Source organism: Gambusia affinis, linkage group LG19, assembly GCF_019740435.1.
Source record: "Gambusia affinis linkage group LG19, SWU_Gaff_1.0, whole genome shotgun sequence".
Lineage (NCBI taxonomy): Eukaryota > Metazoa > Chordata > Actinopteri > Cyprinodontiformes > Poeciliidae > Gambusia > Gambusia affinis.
This window is the reverse complement of record NC_057886.1, coordinates 28252-53953: the sequence shown is the minus strand read 5'-3', so window position 1 is coordinate 53953 and position 25702 is coordinate 28252. Positions and strand designations below refer to the sequence as shown.

Sequence of the window (25702 nt, the reverse complement as noted above, 5' to 3'; positions counted from 1 at the left end):
GGGGTTTTCTTTACTTGTTACGGCTACTCTGGCGTCTTAACAAGCCTCCAAAATTTCTCATCGCCAGAGTAGTCCTCAGGAGGAGGTCTCCGACTCGTCAAAACCATTAAGCACTCGCGGAGATGGCTTCTTGTCGAAAGATATCAAACCTTCTTTTAATCAAAAATAGTCTCCGAGTTGACTTATAATAAGTAACGTTTATTTGACGGTAAAGAAAACCATTCCACTCCCCACTCCTCGATCAAACAACCAGAACACCCCCAGCTGCTGCCCGCCTGCCAATTATAGAAGTAGGCTGACTGACAAGGAGGAGGGCCCAAACACAAAACACAAACAAACAACAATAAATCCACCACTCATCCGCAACATCAATACATCAGCAAAAACAAATTCATCCAACCCTTTACAGGCTCCAACAGTCTTTAAAACTTTGAGATTCCCTGCTTAAATGTCTTTGTTGACTGGTGTGAAACAAAAACTCAATTCTCAATACTAGAGCCCAACATTTATCATAACATTGATAAAGTAAATAGTGAAGTAGTGAAGTGAAGTAATGTTTCTCCTCATTAACATAAAACCATTTAGTAGTCTGCAAGTGCAATGATGCTCTCTCCAACAAAAAAAGAATCAAACAAGAAATAAAAATCACTTTTCCAATAAGGGTAAAGGTATCAACGTTGATCCATAATGTCACATCACATTCACTCATTCCATCAGAAGATTTTTGAGTGATTGTATTTTTGGTTTTAGGGATTTATGTCCAAGTGAGAGAAGCACCCTTTGGATGAAGTCAAAGGTGTACTTCAGTTGTTCAGGGTACTCCAAATTCAGAGCATAAATAAGTCCAAAGAGCAAGGACATGACATGTGGAAGATTTCCAAGATCATTCATGACAAGACTTCCTTCCAAAATGATGGCAATACTTGAAGACTGGAGGTGCAGTGAGTCAGTGGAGGCCTGCCTGTCCTCAGGAATGATGGTCAGGATCCCAATGGGGGTGTGAGAGACGTCTGGGTCTTCGCAGTCCTAACAACAATAGAAGCAACACCACAATTACATATCAACATAACACTTCTTTAGGGTGACCAGACGTCCTCTTTTTCCTGGACATGTCCTACTTTTCAGACCTAAAAAAATGTCCAGGGGGAATTTAAAAATCGTCCGGGATTTTGGTCAACTGCCTCAAAACACATTACATAGCTTACAGTGCATTGTGATTACGTTGCCACTCCGTTCCACTACTCCATTCCAGGTTTCTTTGTATGGCAAAGAAATCGGTAGCACATGTGTGTCCGCCGGTTCTAAACCCAAATCTGGTGACCCTACACTTCTTCATCATGGCTGCTTCTCCTACAGTTTACAGCTGTCCCACCTATGGCAGTCTACTCATCATAAGCCTTCTATAACAGTACAGCGGCTTTTTTAACCCGCCAACATCTTTATCCTTATCCCTTTTCCTTTTTTTGTTTTGCGCCCCGGACAGCTTTTTTGCTCTGCCGCTCCATCTTGTTGCCACTAAATAAACATGATATTTTTGACTAATGTTAGTCCCAGGCATCGCTAAATCATTACACATAAAGTTAACCTCAAAACCTGGACTTACGGATGAATTATACGGCCGAGATAACGAATATAAGTTTGCTAAAAAACAGTGGGACTTACCGTGACAAAACTTAGCTGCAGCAACCGCCGTATTGTTGACAGTTTGGCGCTTCTTTCAAACACGTCGTCACTCGTCAGTGTCCAATGCGCATGTGCGTTCAACGAGAGCTGCCGAATGATGCCGAGTTTTCTGCTGGTTATGCAGATGCGTTTTGCTCACTCATAACTCCAAGTTCGGGTTACTTGCTGCTGATGAGTTTGATTACTTGCCTCAGTAGAAAGTTGTCTTTGCTAAGTTTAAGTTAGTATAGTCAACAGAGTAAGCTGGAATGAGTTAAGGTCACTTTTCTTTTTGAGTAAGATATACTATTACATTTTACAGTGTACTTCTCATCCTACATGCTGAGTTCCAGTTTCTGCCTTCTGGCATCAGGCTCAGACTTCGTAGTATAAAACGTAACAGATACAAGGACTCTTTTCCTACAGCGATATCTCTTTTTAATGCAGGGCAAGGTAGGGGGACTTGCACCTGATTTAGTGTTTGTAGCAACTGTCAATAATGAAATACACTGTTGTACTCTTCCTAATAGTTATTGCTTGTATTTCATGTCCTTTTGGTAGTTTGTTTTTGTTGTTTTTTTCATTTTTTATCTTTGATATTTTGTCTTTTAGTTTTTATACTTGCTGTAACATTAATTGCCCACTTGGGATACGAATAAATCTGCGGCAGCAGGGACCTGAGCCTCACCTTGGATTGCGCAACCTCTCGCTAATTGTGTTGGCAGCCATTCAATGGGAGCATGTTCCTTTCTGTATGTTGCCAATAAAATGGTTAAAAAAAACATTTAATATATTAACTGCACTGTAAAAAGTAATAAGTTCACTTTACTTAAAAAAAGTTAGGAAACCGATTGCCTCAAAATCTTCAAGTAAAGTAGCTAATTCATTTTAAGGTGTTATTGCTAAAAATAACTATGTTTAGACCACTCAGATAAAGGCAGTAAACCTGAGTGCCGTTAACTCAAAATCATTAGTAAAGTTGACTATAAAATGTCAATTATGACTACTTCAAATTGTGAGTTATGTCAATTAAGCAGTACTCATAAAAATAAGTTATGCTTACACGTTTAAGAGTTCACATTACTTGCAAAATATCAGGAAACCAATTGCCTTGATATCTTCAAGTAAGATGAACCAAAAGTGTTAAGTTATTGGAACGAAGAGCCAACAGACAACAGTTTGAATGGAAAAAAATGTTTAATAATTAAACAAGTTTACCTTAAATACAAGGTTCTCAAGTGTGGTTACATACACACTAACCTGGAAACAAAGTTTTTCTTAGACTTTTTTAGGGAAAAAAATGACATGACTTTTTTTCTAGGGTAGCCTTCAATCTAATATTGAATCCTTCAAATGGCCCTCAGTCTTTAAAACTTTGAGAATCCCTGCTTAAATGTCTTTGTTGACTGGTGTGAAACAAAAACTCAATTCTCAATACTAGAGCCCAACATTTATCATAACATTGATAAAGTAAATAGTGAAGTAGTGAAGTGAAGTAATGTTTCTCCTCATTAACATAAAACCATTTAGTAGTCTCTAAGTGCAATGATGCTCTCTCCAACAAAAAAAGAATCAAACAAGAAATAAAAATCACTTTTCCAATAAGGGTAAAGGTATCAACGTTGATCCATAATGTCACATCACATTCACTCATTGCATCAGAAGATTTTTGAGTGATTGTATTTTTGGTTTTAGGGATTTATATCCAAGTGAGAGAAGCACCCTTTGGATGAAGTCAAAGCTGTACTTCAGTTGTTGAGGGTACTCCAAATTCAGAGCATAAATAAGTCCAAAGAGCACATGGCATGTGGAAGATTTCCAAGATCATTCATGACAAGACTTCCTTCCAAAATGATGGCTGTACTTGAAGACTGGAGGTGCAGTGAGTCAGTGGAGGCCTGCCTGTCCTCAGGAATGATGGTCAGGATCCCAATGGGGGTGTGAGACACGTCTGGGTCTTCGCAGTCCTAACAACAATAGAAGCAACACCACAATTACATATCAACATAACACTTCTTTAGGGTGACCAGACGTCCTCTTTTTCCCGGACATGTCCTACTTTTCAGACCTAAAAAAATGTCAGGGGGGAATTTAAAAATCGTTAGGGATTTTGGTAAACTGCCTCAAAACACATTACAGAGCTTACAGTGCATTGTGATTACATTGCCACTCCGTTCCACTACTCCATTCCAGGTTTCTTTGTATGGCAAAGAAATCGGTAGCACATGTACACACATGTGCTAACATGTACACACATGTGCTAACATGTACACACATGTGCTAACATGTACACACATGTGCTAACATGTACACACATGTGCTAACATGTACACACATGTGCTAACATGTACACACATGTGCTAACATGTACACACATGTACACACATGTGCTAACATGTACACACATGTGCTAACATGTACACACATGTGCTAACATGTACACACATGTGCTAACATGTACACACATGTGCTACCGATTTCTTGTGCTACCGCTGGTTCTACCCCCCCACCCCCCGTTGGCGCATGTGTGTCCGCCGATTCTACCCCCCCCCCCCCCCCAACAAAAAAAGAAGTGTCCTCCTTTTCAGAAACCCAAATCTGGTGACCCTACACTTCTTCATCACGGCTGCTTCTCCTACAGTTTACAGCTGTCCTACCTATGGCAGTCTACTCATCATAAGCCTTCTATAACAGTACAGCGGCTTTTTTAACCCGCCAACATCTTTATCCTTATCCCTTTTCCTTTTTTTGTTTTGCGCCCCGGACAGCTTTTTTGCACTGTCGCTCCATCTTGTTGCCACTAAATAAACATGATATTTTCGACTAACGTTAGTCCCAGGAATCGCTAAATCATTACACATAAAGTTAACCTCAAAACCTGGACTTACGGATGAATTATACGTCCGAGATAACGAATATAAGTTTGCTAAAAAAACAGTGAGACTTACCGTGACAAAACTTAGCTGCAGCAACCGCCGTATTGTTGACAGTTTGGAGCTTCTTTCAAACACGTCGTCACTCGTCAGTGTCCAATGCGCATGTGCGTTCAACGAGAGCTGCCGAATGATGCCGAGTTTTTTGCTGGTTATGCAGATGCGTTTTGCTCACTCATAACTCCAAGTTCGGGTTACTTGCTGCTGATGAGTTTGATTACTTGCCTCAGTAGAAAGTTGTCTTTGCTAAGTTTAAGTTAGTATAGTCAACAGACTAAGCTGGAATGAGTTCAGGTCACTTTTCTTTTTGAGTACACTTTACTTTTACATTTTACAGTGTGATCTTCAATAATTTAGGACTGTACAGTGGTTTTTGTTACCAACTTTGTGTGTAACATGATTTGTGTGCTGAGGAGCGATCGTAACGGATTCGAGGTGAGGGAGACATTTTTCCTGCCTAATGGCAGGGGTCGGTCATGTTATGCATGACTCCACGTCTGCAGAGTCAGTGACAGCGAGCTAGCCAGACAGTAAATATGTGGAATGCAGCCATAGACTAATTGTTTTCTCCTCTCTTTTGACGTGAACATGGATGACTACATTTCTACCCTTAAGCAGTTTTCTAAAGTGGACTTTCAATCAAAGCAGGTGTTATGACTCCGTCAAGCCAAAGGGCAATAAACAACAACCACAATAAAGTAAACAATATTCATTGTTACACAGATAAAAGGGTTTCCCGTTAGCTTTATCCATTTGTTGTCTATCCAATAATGTTCAACCCGAATTTAAACACCACTTCAGGCGGACACACCCACATAACTACTGTACAATGTTCACTGCAAACTTAAGATGCACTCACTGCAAAATGATCATATGCAATCCAAACTCAAGATCACACCAAACAGAGCCACACAGCCCCAAAGCATGATGGAACCTCCACCAGATTTTTCAGTGGGCAGCAAGTGTTTTTCTTGGAATGCTTTATTTTTTTGCTGCCGTGCATAACGTGTGTTTTATGACCAAACAATTTGTAGGAGCCATTTATCCTTTTTTTTTTGTTTATCACCGCCAGGGGGCGCATTGCATTTTGACTTCTGTGTGTCTGATGGGGGATGGGCTATTTAAGGTCAACCATGATTCTGTTCAGGTGTTGTTAATGGGAAGAAGCAACAGTTTTCTACTGTGCTTGGTTGAGGTTTGATGTCGAATTTATGTGGATTTCAATAGAAATAGTAAGACAATGGGCATTGTTCGGATAATAAATAAGTTTATTATAAGTCAAACTATAGATCGGCATCCTGAAAATTAATTGAGCACACGTAAGACCAATGCCTTTCAAGAATAACAACCAGTAGCCTAAAATATAGAATTTTAGCCCCTACACAATCCAATCTTTGTTTCATCAGACCACAAGACCTTATTCCAAATTTAAGCTGGCTTGTCTAAATGTGCTTTTGCATACCTCAAGTGACTCTGTTTGTGGTGTGCTTGTAGAAAAGGCTTCTGTCGCATCACTCTCCCAAACAGCTTATTGAGCAAAGTGTGCTGAATTGTTGAATGATGCACAGTGACACCATCTGCAGCAAGAAGATGCTGCAGGTCTTTGGAGGTGGTCTGTGGGTTGTCCTCGACAGTTCTCACCATTCTTCTTCTCTGCCTCTGATATTTTTCTTGGCCTGCCACTTCTGGGCTTTAGAAGAACTGTCCCTGTGGTATTCCTGTCATGTTGGATTTGAGTTTTTTCACCCACTTGCAGGTTCAATCATTAAGCCGGAAAGTCTTGATTCAGTGATTAATTCACAATAATTATTGAATGTAATGTTAGTGTGCCTTATAATTCGGTGTGCTTTATATATGGACCAATATTGAGCCACAACAGGTCTTGCAACTATGGTAAGCAGCTGCCGACTTCAATTTACCCTGTAGAAGAAGAACTCCAGCCACTAGATATTGGTGTCACAGGGTACCTATTCAAAGCTAGACTGCGAACTGCGTGGGAACAGTGGATGACAGAAAGCGAACACACGTTCACCAAGACGGGGAGACAGAGCCGGACGACATGCGCCATACGCCTGGGCTGATAGATCATTCTCAACTGTGGTCCGAGCTTTCAGGAAGGCAGGAATTGTCACTGACCTGCTAGACAACAGCAGCGACACTGACTCGATTAATGATGACTTTGACGAGACGGAGCCGGGCATGTTGGATGCTGTATTCCCCAACTGTTTAATTCGGTTTTTTACGTGTTTCTTGAATCGAGGAGAAATTACCCTCCACTATGTGATATAAATGCTGCACTACATGTTACCACGTCACTTACTTTACCTCGGGGAAAATAATAAAACAGCTGTTTATTCATTTTGGGAGTAAACGGAGTTGTCAGAACTTTGGTTTGTAATCTATTAATAAAGTTTGACTGACCTATCTGATTGTTGTTGACATTCTCTTTAGCGCAGCTGCATCTAACAGATGCATAACGTAACCCTCAGCCTTTACTGTAGCGTCTATTCTACGCGCCTTATAATACAGTGCGCCTCATATATGAAAAAAGTTTTAAAATAGGCCATTCATTGAAGGTGCGCCTTATAGTGCGGAAAATACGGTATTAGCTGATGCTTTATCGAGAACCTTTTAATTTTCTCATTTGAATTAAACACATATTAAAAGTGTTTTTAATTCTTGGGAAAGGGGCGTTATGACTGCCATCATAAATTTAATCATGCAAACAGTGTCCAGGTGCCCGTCCCTGATTGGCTCCTAGAAGATGCCGGAGACGTCCAATTGGTGGCCTCCCAGAGGTGACGGATATAAAAGCTGCCGACACAGACTTCCTGGCATCCAGCCTCAGCTCATCTCAAACGGACACATTACTTGTCTGCTAACACCTTGTAAACGTCTTGGAGTTCTAGGAGTGAGCTACTGTTTATGTTTCCTTAGTTCTCTCATGTTTTTCTTAATTAGGGAGGTAGGTTTTGTCATTTGGTTCATTTACTTTCAATTCGGTAAGTTGGTTAATATTCAGATAGTTTACTTTTGTCTTTTTCGGCATTGTAGCTTGCCATATGCTTCACTTGTTAACATCTCAATCAAAAATACATCTTTTTAAGATAAATAACATTATATGTTCAGTTTAGTGTGTATTGGCTGCTAGAGATTTGAAGAGGATGGGTCCTTCATGTTGTGATCCTTCATATTGTGAAGGATCACAACATGAAGTTCCTCTGTAGGAACTACAGAAATTTCTGCAAAGCAAATTCTGTGCTGCCATCTGGGAGGTACACTTGGTGAATGTGTAGGCTCATAACACAAAACATTTTAAAGTCCAGACCATTTACCAGTGTGCAAACTCTGACCCCACTGGTGTTGGAGACCGGGGAAATTGGCTATGCTGCGCAGATGGCTAGGAATTACAGCCACGTTGCATCACGATTCCTCTAACATTTAATTTTACTACAAAATTTAAATTTAATTATAGATCAATTTAACCATAGGCCTTCTAAACAGCAATGTTATTTCTGCTTCTGCGAGTCAGCTATAGCTATGCATAAGTATACTTATTCAGCAAATGACAGCATAAGAGATGAGGAGAGGGGGGACAAGTTCACATTCATAAATGTGAACTTGGCCATTCATTGAAGGTGCGCCTTATAATGTTTTCAACATTTTCAACTACATTTTCAGTAGTTGAAAATGTGGACAGCAGAAGTTTTTGTCTGCAAATCCATACTGAAAGCTGTTATAAATGGAAGAAATTTAAAAGAATAAAAAGATCAAACACTATTTATCTGCATGGTCCGTCCCTGCATGCTAGCCAATTGCAGCGGGGTTCGGGCTTTTTTCCTTTAGATCATATTTATAAAGATTTATTGACCGTTTTTTAACTGCACATAAGAATGTATGGGTTTCACACTGAAAACATGGTTTTTTAAACTGTTTGACTCTTTATTCATACAGTGAAGATTCGTCCATCAAACATTGTAGTGATAGTTTTAAGAAAAGAGAAATCTGATTGAGTTATTTCTGTAACAGCTGTATATGGTTTTTTTTTTTCAGTAACTCAGGCTTGTCTTTCAGATGTGTGCAGGGTGATTGAGCTGCTGGACCGGCTGCAGAGAACTGGGGAGTTGCCACCTCCCAAACTGCAGGCGCTACAGAGAGTTCTGCAAAGCAAATTCTGTGCTGCCATCAGGGAGGTACACTTGATGAATTTGTAGGCTCATGTTTCAAGGACTGTATAGCCGCATTGTTTTCACCTTTCTGTCATATGGTCTGACCTTAAAGATTTTATTTATTTTGTCTGACTTCAAACTACAAACTTCAATGCATTGGGGGAGGGGGCTTAATGTACTTGTAAAGTCAAAAGAGAAGAATACAAGGTCATAAAAAAAAATAAAAATGTCAAAAGTGTGGCTTGTGTTTGTATTTATTCCTCCTTGCACTTTGCTTAACCTCCTGTCTTTTTCAACATTTGCAAAGTGGAATCTTTGTTCAGTATGCATTTTAAGAATCTTAACTTCTAGAATTGCGCTTCTGAAGGTGGCAGTGTATTGGAGTAGTAGCTCTGTTGCTTTCATTTGGAATTTTCTTTTCTTTCACCTTTATTTATTTATTTATATTTATTACCTCTGTTTCTGGTAGAAAAACCTTTTTTTTTTTTTTTTTTATAATTTGATTATTTTCTCTTGTCATCCTTCCAGCTGCATGTCATGTTGTGTAGCTGGAAGCATGTTTGCTTTTTTTTTTTTTTTTTTTTTTTTAGATTTAACCATCCATAATCATAACAACGTGGTATGGGAAGCACGAGAGCATGAACACGTTATCTGCCCAGTGTCATGCTGATTGCCCCATCCTGTCAGGTCTTAAGCCAGCTAGCTGTATCGAAACCACTGAAGCACAGTTGAGTTTTTAAAGCTTTTTGTAAAAACTCCTTTTTAAGAGGTGAGCTGTAATGAAGAAAACTATGAGAAAATGGTCACAAACAGCAGAAGAAGTTATGCAGAGATGTTTTGAGGTTTTGGACTGGGATATTGTGTGAAGGTCACATGGAGAGGACATCAATACAATACTTGTGTGTGTGTGTGTGTGTGACTGACTATAAATCTTGTGTGAAAAACACTATCCTCACCAAAACAGCGAAATGCTTCCCTAATAAGCTTGAGCTCACCAGTGATCACAAAGAGGAGGGAGACAGGGAGTTATTGAGGAATATGTAGAAGTAGATCAAAGTCAAAATTAGAGACAGCAAGAAATACAACAATAAGCAGGAAAGAAAACTGCACTGGGTTCCAAATTATTATGCAAGTGATATTTTCCTAAATGGTCAATGCAAATGATGGTCAGTATAATTTTCAAGTCATGATCTATTACAGTATAAATCAAATTTTACTGAACAAAGTTCCAAAATAAAAAACTCAAAATGCACTGTTCCAAATTATTATGCACAGCAGATTTTCTAAACATTCTATGGACTATGAAGAACTACAAACGGTCATTCTTTGAATGTACTGCATTAAGTGGTCACATGTACTAAAATCAAAAGTTATTTTAAAGGAGCGAGTTACATGTTAACATAGGACCCCTTCTTTGATATCACCTGCACAATTCTTGCATCCATTGAACTTGTGAGTTTGTGGATAGTTTCTGCTTGAAATTCTTTGCAGGATGTCAGAATACCTTCCCAGAGCTGCTGTTTTGATATGAACTGCATTCCACCCTCAGATCTTCTGCTTGAGGAAACTCCAAAGGTTTTCAATGGGGTTGAGGTCAGAGGAGTTATGGTGACCGCACCATGAGTTTCTCCCCTTTCATGCCTTTAGCAGTCAATGACATAGTGGTATTCCTTGCAGCATGTGATGGTGCATTCAGTGGCAAAATCATGAAGATGATTTTGCCACTGAAGGTTCAGCTCTTCCTTTTTGAACCATGAAAGAAACTGATTAGTCAGAAAGTCCATATACTTTGCTGTGGTCATTTTCACACCTTCAGGGACTCTAAAGGGACCGAGCAGCTCTCTCCTGATGATCTCAACCCCAAAAATTGACTCCACCTCCTCCTTGCTGACGTCACAGTTGTTTTGGGAGGTGGTGGCCATCCACCACCAATACACTACTGTGTCCATCTGGACCATCCAGGGTTGCACAGCAGTCATCAGTGAACAAGTTTGTTTGAAAATTAATCTTCATGTACGGCTGGGCCCACTGCGACCGTTTCTACTTGTGCACACTGGTTTTGGGTGGCCAGATAGTAGGTTCTTACCTTGTCATACAGCACTACACTATCTGATGATTTTTGTCAGCAGAGAGATCCTTTCTCTTTCCCATATTGGTTGAAACCTGTGGCCTGCTTAATAATGTGGAACATCTTTCTTAAGTAGATTTCCTTCAATTGAGCTCACCAGACAAACTAATCAACCAGCTCTCTGAAATTAATTATAGTGATTGAAAGAGCCCTGACACACAATACCATCTATAAATTTAATAGCACAACAACATTTTTTATCTTGACACTTAAATCCAATTTGCATAATAATTTGGAACACGGTGTACAGTGGAACAGTGTGCTCCGGAATAAAGAAGATCACAAGTTTCAAGTGCAGAAAGGATTTGACAGATGGAAGTCTGGACAGAGCAAATGAACTGAATACATTCTTCAGAAAGTTCAGCTCAGGAACTCTCTCCACATCCTTCTATCCTTCACTACGCTAAACAGACATGCTCCCTCTTTTGACCCACAATTTTGGTGTCACACCTCAGATGTTTTGTCTTCTGCCATGGATTCTTCTTGTAGGATCAAGTTTGTTCTAAACCAAATCAGGAAATCCTACTGCTTCCTTTTCCTCTCCTTTCAAATGATCTGTCTCTATAAATCAGGTGAAGAGGCAGCTGGAAAGGCTGAACCTGCAGCCTTGGTCCGGCCCCACGTTCTGATGGCCTGTGCAAAGAAGCTGTGGGATTCTGTAGCACTTCTTAAACACTGGAACCAAGAGATGACTACAGTGTTGAGGAAGACATCCTGCCTGGCTTTGGTACCAAAGAAATCTCACCCATGAATCATTAATGACAGTGGACCGGTTGACATGACATACCAGATTATGAAATTCCTGTTGGCCCACTTGAGTTAGCATAGAAGCACATATCAGAACCCCCGGCAACAAACCACAGCTTGAGAGACTGAAGGATTGTGTGTCTAACCAGGTGGTCAGCAGAACAGGAGCACTACAGAGAAGTGTACTCATTTTCACTTTGTCTACTTCAGACATCCAGAACCTAAAGTTATATGAGTTACAACATTTAATTTTCTTTTGGGATTAATAAAGTATTTCTGAATTTGAACTGAACTTGAAGTTAGATTTGGTTTAAATGTCATGTGATAATTTTTTTTTGTCAATCTAAGAAAGTCAAACCAACTGCATTAAGTTAACTGAAAATGACCCGTAGAATACTAATCCAAGCCACTCTCTGCCAGAGGCCTTTTCTTGTTAAGGTAGTTCCACTGTACCAACATAAAGATTGCTGCAAAGTCAGTGATTCAATGCAATCTGCTGCGTTTTTTGATTGCTTTATTTTTTTAACTAAGGTCGATTGCAATGTTTTATACCTATTATACAGCACAGCTTTGTGTGTAGATGACTGTATTGAATTAATCATATATTAATATATTAATTAACTGAGACCCCGATGATGGAGACAAACTTTGGACTACGTGTTCCCTCACCCGGACGTGGGTCACCGGGGCCCCACTCTGGAGCCAGGCCTGGAGGGGGGACACGGCGGTGAGCGTCTGGTGGCCGGGCTTTTACCCATGGAGCCCGGCCGGGCTCAGCCCGAAGAGGAAACATGGGTCCCCCCTCCCATGGGCCCATCACCTGTGAGAGGGGCCAACGGGGTCAGGTGCAATGTGTGTTGGGTGGCGGCCGAGGGAAGGGACCCTGGCGGTCCGATCCTCGGTTGCGGAAGCTAGATCTTGGGACGAGGAATGTCACCTCTCTGGTGGGGAAGGAGCCGGAGCTAGTGTGTGAGGCTGAGAGGTTTTGGCTAGAAATAGTCGGTCTCACCTCGACGCATGGCTCTGGTTCTGGAACCAGTCTCCTTGAGAGGGGCTGGACATACTTCCACTCTGAAGTTGCCCAGGGTGAGAGGCGTCGGGCAGGCAGGAGTGGGCATATTTGTTACTCCCCATCTCGGCGCCTGTACGGTGGGTTTACCCCGGTGAACGAGAGGGTAGCCTCCCTCCTCCTGCGGGTGGGGGGACGGGTCCTGACTGTCATTTGTGCTTACGGGCCGAACGACAGCTCAGATTACCCACCCTTTTTGGAGTCCCTATAGGGGGGGTCTGGAGAGTACTCCACCTGGGGACTCCCTTGTTCTACTGGGGGACTTCAACATTCACGTGGGCAATGACAGTGAGGCCTGGAGGGGTGTGGTTGGGAGGAACAGCCCCCCCCGATCTGAACTCGAGTGGTGTTCTGCTGTTGGATTTATGTGCTCATTATGGATTGTCCATAATGAACACCATGTTCAAGCAAAAGGGTGTCCATATGTGCACTTGGCACATATGCCGCAGTTCGATGATCGACTTTGTCATCGTCTCATCGGATCTGCGGCCGTATGTCTTGGACACTCAGGTGAAGAGAGGTGCGGAGCTGTCCACTAACCACTACCTGATGGTGAGTTGGCTCCGCTGGTGGGGGAGGATGCCGGTCAGACCTGGCAGGCCCAAATGTGTTGTGAGGGTCTACTGGGAACGTCTGGCAGAATCCCCTGTGAGACCGAGCTTTAACTCCCATCTCCGGCAGAACTTCGAACACGTCCAGGGGGAGGTGGGGGACATGGAGTCTGAGTGGACCGTGTTCCGTGCCTCCATTGTCGAGGCGGCTCATCTGAGCTGTGGCCACAAGGTTGTCGGTGCCTGTCGCGGCGGCAACCCTCGAACCCGTTGGTGGACACCTTCGGTGAGGGAAGCCGTCAGGCTGAAGAAAGAGTCCTATCGGACCTTTTTGGCCTGTGGGACTCTGGAAGCAGCTGATGGGTACGGGCGGGCGAAGCGGCATGCGGCTCGGGTGGTTGCTGAGGCAAAAACTCGGACATGGGAGGAGTTTGTAGAGGCCATGGAGAAAGAATTCCATATGGCTTCGAGGCGATTCTGGTCCACCAGCCGGCATCTCAGGAGGGGGAAGCAGTGCAGCACCAACACTGTTTACAGTGGGGATGGTGTGCTGCTGACCTCAACTCGGGATTTTGTGGGCCGGTGAGCAGAATACTTCGAAGACCTCCTCAATCCCATCGACATGCCTTCTATTTTGGAAGCTGAGCCTGGGGACTCTGGGTTGGGCTCTCCAATCTCTGGGGTCGAGGTCGCCGAGGTGGTCAGGTGGTCAAAAAGCTCCTCGGTGGCAGGGCCCCGGGGGTGGATGAGATTCGCCCGGAGTTCCTTAAGGCTCTGGATGTTGTAGGGTTGTGTTGGTTAACGCGACTCTTCAATATCGCATGGTCATCGGGGGCAGTTCCCCTGGATTAGCAGACCGGGTTGGTGGTCCCCCTGTTCAAAAAGGGGGACCGGCGGGTGTGCTCCAATTACAGGGGGGTCACACTCTTAAGCCTCCATGGCAAGGTCTATTCGGGGGTTCTGGAGAGGAGGGTCCATCAGATTGTCGAACCTCGGATTCAGGAAGAGCAGTGTGGTTTTCGTCCTGGTCGTGGAACACTGGAACAGCTCTACACCCTCAGCAGGGTCCTGGAGGGTGCATGGGAGTTCGCCCAACCAGTCTACAGGTGTTTTGTGGACTTGGAGAAGACGTTAGACCGTGTCCCTCAGGGAGCCCTGTGGGGGGTTCTCCGGGAGTATGGGGTACCGGGCTCTTTGATACGGGCTGTCAGGTCCCTGTACGACCGGTGTCAGAGTCTGGTCCGCATTGCCGGCAGTAATTCGGGTTCGTTTCTGGTGAGAGATGGACTCTGCCAGGGCTGCCCTTTGTCACCAATTCTGTTCATTACTTTTACAGACAGAATTTCTAGGCGCAGCCAAGGTGTTGAGGGGATCCGTTTTGGTGGCCTTAGGATTGCGTCTCTGCTTTTTGCGGATGATGTGGACCTTTTGGCTTCACCGTGACGTGATCTGCATCTCTCGCTGGAGCGGTGCACAGCCGAGTGTGAAGCGGCTGGGATGGCGATCAGTGCCTCCAAATCCGAGGCCATGGTCTTCAGCCGGAAAACGGTAGTGTGCCTTCTCCGGTTCAGGGTGGTGTCCTGCCCCAAGTGGAGGAGTTCAAGTATCTCGGGATCTGGTTCACGAAGGGGGGAAAAGGGAACGGGAGATCAACAGGCGGATTGGCGCAGCGTCTGCCGTTAAGCGGGCGCTGTACCGGTCCGTTGTGGCGAGGAGAGAGCTGAGCCAAAAAGCGAAGCTCTCGATTTACCGGTCGATTTACGTTCCCACCCTCATCTATGGTCACGAGCTTTGGGTCAAGACCGAAAGAACAAAATCACAGATACAAGCGGCCGAAATGGGTTTTCTCCGTAGGGTGTCTGGGCTCTCCCTTAGAGTTAGGGTGAGAAGCTCAGTCATCCGGGAGGGACTCAGAGTAGAGCCGCTGCTCCTTTACATCAAGAGGGGCCAGTTGAGGTGGCTCGGGCATCTGGTCAAGATGCCTCCTAGACGCCTCCCTGGTGAGGTGTCCCGGGCACGTCCCACCGGGAGGAGGCCCCGGGGAAGACCCAGGACACGCTGGATGACTATGTCTCTCGGCTGGCCTGGGAATGCTTTGGGATTCCTCCGGAGGAGCTGGTGGAAGTGGCTGGGGAGAGGGAAGTCTGGGCCTCCCTTCTGAAGCTGCTACCCCCGTGACCCAACCCCGGATAAGCGGAAGAAGATGGATGGATGGATGGTTGGATTAATTAACTGCAAAGTGCTAAAGAAGTCATTTATGAATTAATTTGGAAAGAAAACGTACCAACCACAAATTCATTTCCTTCCACTTAGTAATTCTGCACTTTGTCACATAAAGTCCCAAGAAAATTTACAAGAAAATCCCATGTTTGCAGCTGTTGTAGTACAAAATGAAATTTGTGAATGCTTTCACAAAGCGCTCTGCATGTATCCTTCACATTTTACCATGTTCTTTTTTAATATTCTGTTGTCTTTTTTTAGGTATATGAGCAGCTATATGACACATTGGATATTGCTGGAGGTCCAGAGGTCCGAGCCCAAGCAACAGCTAAGGTATTGTCCACACAATCCACACAATACTATATTGTTTATATACAGAAATTATGAAAATCAGACGTTGCTTTTGAATTGTGGTTCAACAGTCATTAAAAAAAAAAAAACGAATTAATGAGACAGGTCTAGATTGTCTCATTAACTTGTTTCAACCTTTTAAAACAACTTTCAGTCTTTGCTATCAAATTATGTCAATGATGCTACCTGTCCTCTGTTGAGGATTAGCAGTGTTCTAATCCTCAACAGAGGCAAGGGCATCTTTGATTACATCAGATTGAGATACTCTGACATGTGATCACCAAAAGAGGACTTAAACTGTACTCGAAAGGTCCAGTTTTCAAGTGAAGAAGATGCTATGTAGTATCTTCTAGTGATAGTAAATAGCATCCAGACCTGATGTTTTGTGGATTTCTGATGAAATTTATACCAAACTATGCGATCTTATCAGAACCTCCAAGGACGGTGAGTAGGAAAGAATAAGCATGGGAGTGGACAAGTGAAACAGAAAGATAAATCCAAGTAATGAAAGAAGGATTGGTGTGTGAGCCACGCCTGGCCTTCTTTCACCTACATGCACCAACAGTTGTAATTAGTGATGCTAGTCCAGTAGGATTAGGTACAATTTTGCTACAGATCCAATCATATGCACTGTAAAAAGTAATAAGTTCACTTTACTTAAAAAAAGTTAGGAAACCGATTGCCTCAAAATCTTCAAGTAAAGTAGCTAAAAATAACTATGTTTAGACCACTCAGATAAAGGCAGTAAACCTGAGTGCCGTTAACTCAAAATCATTAATTGGGTTAACTGTAAAATATTCATTCAGACAACTCATGCAATGGCAGTAAACTTGAGTGCCGTTAACTCAAAATCATTAGTAAAGTTGACTATAAAATGTCAATTATGACTACTTCAAATTGTGAGTTATGTCAATTAACCAGTACTCATAAAAATAAGTTATGCTTACACGTTTAAGACTTCACATTACTTGCAAAATATCAGGAAACCGATTGCCTTGATATGTTCAAGTAAGATGAACCAAAAGTGTTAAGTTATTGGAACGAAGAGCCAACAGACAACAGTTTGAATGGGAAAAAATGTTTAATAATTAAACAAGTTTACCTTAAATACAAGGTTCTCAAGTGTGGTTACATACACACTAACCTGGAAACAAAGTTTTCCACAGACTTTTTTAGGGAAAAAAATGACACGACTTTTTTTCTAGGGTAGCCTTCAATCTAATATTGAATCCTTCAAATGGCCCTCAGTCTTTAAAACTTTGAGAATCCCTGCTTAAATGTCTTTGTTGACTGGTGTGAAACAAAAACTCAATTCTCAATACTAGAGCCCAACATTTATCATAACATTGATAAAGTAAATAGTGAAGTAGTGAAGTGAAGTAATGTTTCTCCTCATTAACATAAAACCATTTAGTAGTCTGCAAATGCAATGATGCTCTCTCCAACAAAAAAAGAATCAAACAAGAAATAAAAATCACTTTTCCAATAACGGTAAAGGTATCAACGTTGATCCATAATGTCACATCACATTCACTCATTGCATCAGAAGATTTTTGAGTGATTGTATTTTTGGTTTTAGGGATTTATGTCCAAGTGAGAGAAGCACCCTTTGGATGAAGTCAAAGGTGTACTTCAGTTGTTGAGGGTACTCCAAATTCAGAGTATAAATAAGTCCAAAGAGCAAGCACATGGCATGTGGAAGATTTCCAAGATCATTCATGACAAGACTTCCTTCCAAAATGATGGCAGTACTTGAAGACTGGAGGTGCAGTGAGTCAGTGGAGGCCTGCCTGTCCTCAGGAATGATGGTCAGGATCCCAATGGGGGTGTGAGACACCTCTGGGTCTTCGCAGTCCTAACAACAATAGAAGCAACACCACAATTACATATCAACGTAACACTTCTTTAGGGTGACCAGACATCCTCTTTTTCCCGGACATGTCCTACTTTTCAGACCTAAAAAAATGTCCGGGGGAATTTAAAAATCGTCCAGGATTTTGGTCAACTGCCTCAAAACACATTACATAGCTTACAGTGCATTGTGATTACATTGCCACTCCGTTCCACTACTCCATTCCAGGTTTCTTTGTATGGCAAAGAAATCGGCAGCACATGTACACACATGTGCTGCCGATTTCTTGTGCTACCGCTGGTTCTACCCCCCCCAAACCCCCGTTGGCGCATGTGTGTCCGCCGATTCTATCCCCCCGCCAACAAAAAAAGAAGTGTCCTCCTTTTCAGAAACCCAAATCTGGTGACCCTACACTTCTTCATCACGGCTGCTTCTCCTACAGTTTACAGCTGCCCTACCTACGGCAGTCTACTCATCATAAACCTTCTATAACAGTACAGCGGCTTTTTTAACCCGCCAACATCTTTATCCTTATCCCTTTTCCTTTTTTTGTTTTGCGCCCCGGACAGCTTTTTTGCTCTGCCGCTCCATCTTGTTGCCACTAAATAAACATGATATTTTCGACTAACGTTAGTCCCAGGCATCGCTAAATCATAAAGTTAACCTCAAAACCTGGACTTGCGGATGAATTATATGGCGAGATAACGAATATAAGTTTGCTAAAAACAGTGGGACTTACGTGACCAAACGTAGCTGCAGCAACCGCCGTATTGTTGACAGTTTGGCGTGTCTTTCAAACACGTCGTCACTCGTCAGTGTCCAATGCGCATGTGCGTTCAACGAGAGCTGCCGAATGATGCCGAGTTTTCTGCTGGTTATGCAGATGCGTTTTGCTCACTCATAACTCCAAGTTCGGGTTACTTGCTGCTGATGAGTTTGATTACTTGCCTCAGTAGAAAGTTGTCTTTGCTAAGTTTAAGTTAGTATAGTCAACAGAGTAAGCTGGAATGAGTTCAGGTCACTTTTCTTTTTGAGTACACTTTACTTTTACATTTTATAGTGTGGACAGAACAAACCCGTAACCTGCAAGCCATTCTTGGACCTCAACAGAATGTTGGTATTCTTAGACAGAACACAGGAATTTAGGATGCGCATGTACTGTGGAACATTTTAAAACGTATTGTAGGGAGATAAATTTACTCTTTAAAGTAACTCTGCTCTACAAACCTCCCCCCAGCCCTTTTATGGTCAGTTTGAGCAAATAAAGAAACTTGATTTGAGACAGCAATTCTATGATTATAGGATAGAACACATAGTCGGAATGTCCAACATAACATATTCATTTCACAATTTACTTTACCAGAGACAAAGAACAATGAGTATGTGAAAACATCTGGGCATGGTGCTGACAGTGACGATGCATGAGGTGCAAGCCATGAACTTCTAGGACATAAAGCAGAAAATGACAGAGGATGACATTATGAAGCAACTGAACACAGGAAAATGGACAAACCCAATTTGGTCAGATTTGCAGCCATATGTGCTGAATTGGAGAGTTCATTACATATGTTGGACTTGTGCTCAGAGGACACAGTATGGTACTTCCAAGAGCAAGGGTGAAGGAAGCATTGTAAAGCGGACATGAGACTCATGTGGGGGAGAGGGTGGTACAAAACAGCATCTGAGGAGCAAATTTTACTGGCCCACCATGGACTTGGATGTAGAGAGACTGATCAGAAACTGTTCAACTTGTGTACCCAATCAGCTTCTTCATGAAGATCAACGCCTTTAACTACTAGAACTACCACCAGAACCATGGACAAAGACAGGCAGATCCAGTAGGTCCTATCCGCAACCAATATGTGTTAACTATAATAGACTGGTGTGGACATGTTCCCACCAACTTTGGCCTGATGGTTACAGTCCCCACCAATATTTCATGCCCCTTTATTTCCTTTATGTGTCTGCATCTATGTAACTCGGCAGCAGCTGCACGCTGTTCAAGGCATAAACACCCAGTTAATGCTTTTTAAAATTCTTTTGTAAAAAGTAACTGGCAAGTACATAGTGATTTAGTGGATTGGACATCACGTGACTTCCTGTGCACGGCAGTGCGCCACATGCAACACCATATCCTTTGCATTGAGTCAGGAATATTGGTGGTCAGGAAAATGACACAATGATGCAAAGAATCTGAAAAAGGAATGCAAAATTTTTATATTGTCAGTACTACGACAGTAAGATAAGATCCAAGGGGATCACATTTCACAGGTCAGTAAAAAGCTTTAATCAAAAAATATATTAAAAAAGTGAAGAGTAGGTTAGTTATGCTAGCTTAACTTTTATTACCTGAACATGTACTCTTGCTGTGCAGTTTAGAGTATTTTGGTTGAATTAACACAAAGATAAGGCGACCCACATAGGTTTCCATATAGATAATTAGGAGTGTAGGTGTTTCAGTTAGCTAAACAACCACCGCGAATGTTCGGGCGATCACTTCCTAATGGGCGATTCTAGGATCTGACCTTTAGGGGTGCTTAGCCCCCAACAGGGCTAAGACCCATGAAAAGATATTCGTTGGTGCAGTTTTCTATATCTAACTGCTTATTAACAAACATTCACTGTTGTCTTCTCTGCTGGTGGAATCCTCCAATACCCGCTCAGCGTAGCTAGCTAGCATCCCGCTCAGCGTAGCTAGCTAGCATCCCGCTCAGCGTAGCTAGCATCTCCCCACGAGCAGCGACCGGACTCGGTGGGCCCGTCACCCCGCCTTGAAAAAGGCTAGCCTCAACCTCTACTCCTCCAGCGGGACGACAGCACAGGAGCGGCAAGAGGGCTGAGGCGTCAGGGCAAGGTCGGCGTGCTGGGGGCCCAGGCATCCCTCGCAGATCTGGTGCCTGTCAAAGTACATGATGTACCCCGTCTGACAAGACTGGCACGGACGGACAGTACCGCTAGAAAACATCTTCGCTCTTAAGACAGTGCTATCTTTTTTTTTTTTCATATATATTTTTTAAAAATATATTTTATATAATCATCCATCAACAACACGTCATTAACCACAGGAACAAAGCAAACATGGCATTTTTTTCTTTTTTTTTTTTGTTCCATCCCCTACCTCTCCCCATCCATCCATACCTGGCTGCAAACAATAGAAAAAACTAAATTAAGAAAAATATAAAGGGGTAAATAAAAACGAACAACAACAAAAAAAAAACACACTAAAAACAAGAGCAATAATTATTATACAGCTGAAGGAAAAAAACAACACAAGTATGAAAAACCAAGAGACCAATACAGAACTCAACAACGTGGACAGCCTGTAAACAAGTGTCCACACAAGCATGGGCACACAAACCAAGACAGTACATGGATATTTAAAACTGCACAGGTTGACAACCACTGTCAATAGCTAGTATCACAAGTAACCACCCAGGCTGCCGGGCCGGGACACAGGCACACACATAGCAGAACCAGCTCTTGTGCAACTTTCAGGTTTTAGAGAGGGCATCCAGTCTCTCAAGATAAAATAATAGAGGGGCCCAAGTTTTATACAATTTTTGAATCGAACCTCTAATACAAAATTTGATCTTCTCCAACTTAAGGAACAGGGACAGATCTTTCAGCCAAAGAGAAGCCTTGGATGGGTGTTCTGATTTCCACGCTAACAGTATTCTTCTTTGGGCGAGGAGTGTTGAAAAAGCCAGTACATTTTTAAAATCATGTGTTAATGATATCCCCACCCCTGGAGTTCCAAATATTGCTAATTCAGTGCTGGGTTGGATACCTATTTCAAAAGCTTCAGATAGGATGTGAAAAATTGTGGACCAGAAGTTGCACAGTTTGTTACAGGACCAGAACAGTGAGATAAATTTGCCTCAGCTATATGGCAACGAGCACAAGTTTCACTGACTGTAGAATAAATCCTTGAAAGTCTGGCTGTACTGTAATGAATCCTGTGAAGGACCTTGAACTGAATTAGTCCAAGTCGACCATTCTGCCCTAATCTTATCGAGCTTTGCTGTATTGAGTGATGAGATGCTGTTATAAATTTTGGAGATGAGACCTCTACATTGTGTTGGAGTTTGCAAAATAATGTCCATTCCTCCCTTTGGGGGTAAATTAGGAAAGCAAGGGCTAATGTTACGAACAAAATCACAAATCTGGAGATATCGAAGTAGTGAGGAATGCTGTAAACTAAATTTAGAGGAAATAGCATCAAAAGAAGCGAAAATACCATCTATATATATAAGTCACTAAATTTACTTAAGCCTGCTCTCTGCCAATGGGCAAAGACAGGATCTAATATGGATGGCGGGAAAACATGGTTATCACATATGGTACTGTAGATAGAGAAGTTTGTCATATTGAAGTGTTGTCTAAATTGTGACCATATTTTTAGGGTGGAGATTACAACTGGGCATGAAGAATGTTGCTTAGAAGAGAGAGGAAGCTTTGAGGTAACTAATGCAGGGAAAGATGATGGCTTACATGCATTCAGTTCTAATTGGCACCAGTCAACATCTGGTTGTTGGAGCAAACAGACTACTTTTTGTAGGTTTGCTGCCCAGTAATAATACAACAGGTTAGGCAAAGCCATACCCCCCTCTTCCTTGTGTCTCTGAAGGAAACGCCTACTGATTCTAGGGTGTTTGTTACTCCACATGAACGAGGACAGCTGTTTATAAATGAGTCTAAAGAATGATTTTGGGAGAAAAACTGGAATACTCTGAAAAAGATACATAAATCTTGGCAAGATGTTCATTTTAATACATGCTATTTTGCCAGCTAGAGATAAATTTAGGACACTCCACTTCTGGAGGTCATGTTTAAGATTATTAAGCAGAGGGGAGAAATTTTTTTCAAATAGATCAGAAAAAGAACGCGTCACATTGATTCCCAAATATTTGAATCCTGTTCTGGAGAGAGAAAAGGGCAAGTCAGTTTCTGTAATTTGGAGTGCAGAGTCATTAATTGGAAAACATTCACTCTTGAGGAAGTTCAGCTTGTATCCTGAAAATTGACCAAAACGGTTCAGTGAATTCACAATGTTTACCATGGAGATGGAAGATACTGGGTCCGAGATGTAGAGCAATAAGTCGTCCGCGTATAAGGACAGTCGATGTTCCAGCTGTTTTCTATAAATTCCCTTAAAGCTCTGTGAAGTCTTTAGCATAATTGAAAGTGGCTCATTAGCTAAAATGAAGAGGAGCGGGGTGAGAGAACAACCTTTCCTGGTACCCCTGGTTAAAGAAAAGGGCCTAGAAGGGTGTTAAAAGGGCCTTGTTCTGTTAGTGATTATACTTGCTTTGGTTGATGTATACAACAGTTGCACCCATGATGTAAATTTGGGCCCAAACCCAGACCTAGCCAATACTGCAAATAGGTAGGGCCACTCGACCCGGTCGAATGCCTTCTCTGCATCGAGGGAGACCACAACCTCAGGGGACTCCCCTGATGCGGGATAATGAACAACACCAATAAGCCTGCGTATATTAGAGAAAGAGTGACGACCCCTCATGAACCCAGTTTGATCTGGGGAAATTATGTCTGCCATGGCCGAGTCCAGTCTCATAGCCAGAAGTTTAGCTAAGATTTTAACGTCTCCATTTAGGAGTGATATGGGCCTGTAGGAAGCGCAGTCTGTTGGATTTTTACCTTGTTTTAGTAAGACTATAATGTTAGCTTCTGTAAGAGTCTGTGGCAAGGTTCCCCGATCCATTGAGTGGTTAAACATTTCAAGTAAAAGAGGTGCTAACTTGGATGAGAATTTTTTATAAAATTCAATTGGATAGCCATCTGGTCCAGGGGCCTTGCCACTCTGCATTGCTGAGATAAAATTGATAACTTCACTAAGTGTAAGAGGCTTATCAATTTCCCTCTTCCTATCAGGACTTATAACAGGGATATCCAAGCTGTCTAAAAAATTATTCATATCTGAATTATCCTCTGGAAATTGCGATGAGATCAGAATAAAATTTCTCAAAGACTTGATTTATTTCAGCTGGATCAATAGTTTGCTCATCAGGGGTCTTTTGGATCTGTGATATGAGCTGCGCTGCTGACCGACGTTTGAGTTGGTGGGCCAGGAGGCGGCCTGCCCTCTCACCATGTTCATATAGACTCGGGATCTAAGCAAGGACTGTTCCACGTCCTGTGATGATATAAGCTTGTATTGCATTTGTAAACAAAGTCTCTCTTTGTATAGCTCAGGGTAGGAGACAGTGCTATCTTACTCTGAAGAAAAAAGAGGGAGCCATTTGTCTAGTCTGACCGTTATTTATACAGACCGGAGAGGAGCCCACCCAGTAGGCGGGTGTGAACTAAACTCTTTTCAGTCCTGCACGCAAGGGATAAACCCACTAGCGATAGCCTTAAATGGCGAAGCCTATACAAAATGGAACATAAATCTGCAACGGACAGAATGTTCTGTTTGGTGTTTTTACATACTTTTTTAGTGTTAATTCCTCCTGGTGCACTTGAACATAATCTTTGCTCTGCGCTCAGAGACTGTTGTTTATTGGTTGCCAAGACAATGGGTCTATGACCTAAAGGCTTACTTCAGTCCACGGAGTCGCGTACATCTGCCGGACATGTCTGCGCAAGGATAGATTTTTATGACTTTTTTATGACTGCGTACGCATATTCGGTGTCGCACATTAAACTACTCAGTGGAAACAGTGTTCACATCGAACTGGTTTTCATCTGACACTGGGCTGATAAGTTTGAGAATAAGGGTTTTATGTTGTTTCAAAGTTGACATCAACATGATAAAAGTCAACATAAAGTTGTCACGGGGACGTCATAGACACATAAGCAAATTGCTTAACAGCAACAAGCTTTATATATTCACACAAATATTGACATAGTGAACTATGCAGAATTATAAGACCAAAAAACAAGACATCATCCCAGACTTCTTTATCAGCAGCGGAGCAGAGACGTGGTCCGATAAGATGAGTCTGACTTTTGTTTTTCCTCGAAGAACGGCAAGGAAAGATTATCAGGTATGTGCTCGTTTGATTGCTGCACATTATTGCAGTAATATTCTATTAGTATACAATATTCTATTCTGTAAATGGTAATATGTCCATTTCACTTGTGAAACCTTATCCCCTGAGATCTTCCTTCAATAGTCTGTCGATCTGTACAAAAATATGCCGCAGGGATGAGGCATCTGCTGCTATGTAGGAGGGATGACCGCTCCAAGATGGCTGCCGAATTTCCTGCGCTTAGAGCAGCCAATGTGGGGTCTACTCATTATATTATGGGGGTGTGTCTATCAGATATTTGTAGAAATACAAAATAAATCCGTCCTGAATTGGTTCAATACAGGGCACAGACAACAATACGAAGGGATTGTTATATTGTGAATATTGTGTAGGGTATCAACGCTTGGGAGGAGCGCGGAAGATGTCCCAGTTGGACATAGGTTGGTTTTGGGGAAGTGAAACCACACAAAACAATTAATCCTTGTCAAAACACACGCCCGGATGGGGTAAAAAGCTTGCGGCCGAGTTTCAATTGATCCCGTCTCTTAAGACCATGAACAAATTCTAAAAACGCAATTAGTTGCAATGCTTACTCAAATTGTGGACTAAAGCAGTAAAATTGTCATTAAAATAGCATGCTGAGTTTAATTCATCCCCGGGCCTCTGATAAAAGTTCATTGGGTTGTATCAGACAAATCCAACTGACTGATGAACTAGTGCAAATTTATCCTCCAGATGTGGACCAGGAGGAAGTTGTGAGGTGTTGTGTGGTCAGACTCCAGAAGAAGTATATATATATATAAAGTTAAAATATTAGTGGTGCTGGTGCTGTGTGGTAAATGTGAGTGGCCAAGAGTGGCCATGAACACATCTATTTGGGCATTTTGAGTTATTTACAGATTCTGAAAGTGTGGAGTCTAAGCTTTCTAATGATGTCAAGCACAATAATGAGTTGTTCTGTCCTACCAAGTAGTAAAGACCAACTTCTTTATGCATTAATATCATTTAAGACTATTTGTGATTTGAAA

General features: G+C 42.3%; 1 protein-coding gene across 1 annotated transcript in view; it reads left to right on the top strand.

Moving 5' to 3' along the window:
* The window catches only part of lin7b (lin-7 homolog B (C. elegans)), a 49890-nt gene that overhangs the window by 8432 nt on the left and 15756 nt on the right, over positions 1-25702 (top strand). The window contains exons 3-4 of the mRNA XM_044099785.1: positions 8670-8788; positions 15741-15812. Of these exons, the coding sequence (XP_043955720.1) occupies positions 8670-8788; positions 15741-15812 (191 nt within the window). The remainder of the gene's footprint in view (positions 1-8669; positions 8789-15740; positions 15813-25702) is intronic.